The 1,419-nt window shown below is 37.2% G+C and overlaps 1 protein-coding gene across 1 annotated transcript; it reads right to left on the reverse strand.

The window, feature by feature from the left end:
- LOC129250582 (ATP-dependent DNA helicase PIF1-like) lies at positions 1 to 732 on the reverse strand. Its single transcript, XM_054890195.1, has one exon. The coding sequence runs from the start codon at positions 730 to 732 to the stop codon at positions 1 to 3; it is 732 nt and encodes a 243-aa protein (XP_054746170.1).
- Between the last annotated feature and the right edge of the window lie 687 nt (positions 733 to 1,419).

Genomic DNA, 1,419 nt, shown 5'->3' on the forward strand with positions numbered 1-1,419 from the left:
TCATGTGCACACCATCAGAACCGAAGTCGATACGGACTGACGGGATGTCTTCCGCGTGAAAACCGTGATAAAATCAGTGATAAAACCCATATTGCCATTTACTAAACCTTTTGACACGTCAATGCTCGACCTCAACATCACTTTAGCCCCTACGAATATTTTCAGTACTTTCGGAAGACCTCCTGTTTTATTAATATCATTAGGTATCACAGAATTTAAATCCTTGTTACCTAAATTACGAGTGGCATCAATAAGTTGGTCTTGTGCTTTTATTGTATAAATAACTGTTCCTTTATTCTCAAAACTATGGAGAACTTTTTCGTTGTGTCTAGCAACTTGATCATTCGTTGGGTAAATTCTTAATGCTTTCTCAATCGAAAATTCATTAGTCGCATCCGTTGACACTTTTTCAATAAGGATTTCAAGTTGCCTAGACGTCATTTCTTCAACTCGTAGGGCATTAAGTACATCTATATTAAGTTCAACCAGACCGAACTGTCGCCACAAATGTGTAGCTGGCTTCATATGATCTGGTTGTTGAAAAACTTGATGTTCTCTAACAGGTGGTAACTGCATTAGATCACCAAAGAGTATCACGTTTATGCCACCAAAACAAGCGTCTGGGATTTTCAGTTGTCGCAAACGAGAGTCGATCATACAAAGTATCTCATAGGGTACCATAGAAATTTCATCTATGAACAGAAACTCAATATTTTGCCATAATTGACGCATTCCTCTCAAATAATTACCGGTAAGAAGTGGCATGCTTACAATTACTCCATCTATTTGTACTGGTAGTTTTAACAACCGGTGTAGCGTTGTACCACCGATTAACCGTGCTGCAACTCCAGTGAGAGCACAGACTTTTAAGACCGGTTTTCCATAACAGGCTCAAACTCCCTAGTGTGAGTGCTGCGTATTGTTATCATTGCAGTCAGTGAATTAATGATTCGATATATTCGTGTTATATTTAATTCCTTTCTTATCGACTGTGAGTCTAAAGCTATGCAGTTATCGGCTATGATAAAGAAGTAATCGGGATGAAGAACTTATTTCGTGGAGGGAGCCTGAGAAACGGCTACCCCACTCCTGAAACGGAGAGGTAACAACAAAATATACTGACATAATCAATATGTTATATACTTTTTTCCATATAGATCATTGATTGAAGGTCGAGCCTTCTTTTTCTGAATGAAAATTATTGTTTTCATTTAGTCAGTAATTTATAGTCCGATTTAATTGTGTTATATTTAATTCCTTCTTTACCGACTATATGTCCAAAGATAGGCCAGCATTGGCATTGACACAGAATAGATACTTTCAGCACAGAAAAAGGAGACCGTGGATTATATTGACACAATCAAAACGAGATGTAAAATTCCAGTTTGGTTCTTTTAGTTCATTTTTGTTGTGAATTGT

The sequence above is a fragment of the Anastrepha obliqua genome, chromosome 6 (genome assembly GCF_027943255.1).
Source record: "Anastrepha obliqua isolate idAnaObli1 chromosome 6, idAnaObli1_1.0, whole genome shotgun sequence".
In the NCBI taxonomy this organism is placed as follows: Eukaryota; Metazoa; Arthropoda; class Insecta; order Diptera; family Tephritidae; genus Anastrepha; species Anastrepha obliqua.

What these genes read in the sequence shown, in the direction of transcription:
- LOC129250582 (XM_054890195.1), bottom strand. Translation starts at nt 732, where the DNA reads ATGCGTCAATTATGGCAAAATATTGAGTTTCTGTTCATAGATGAAATT.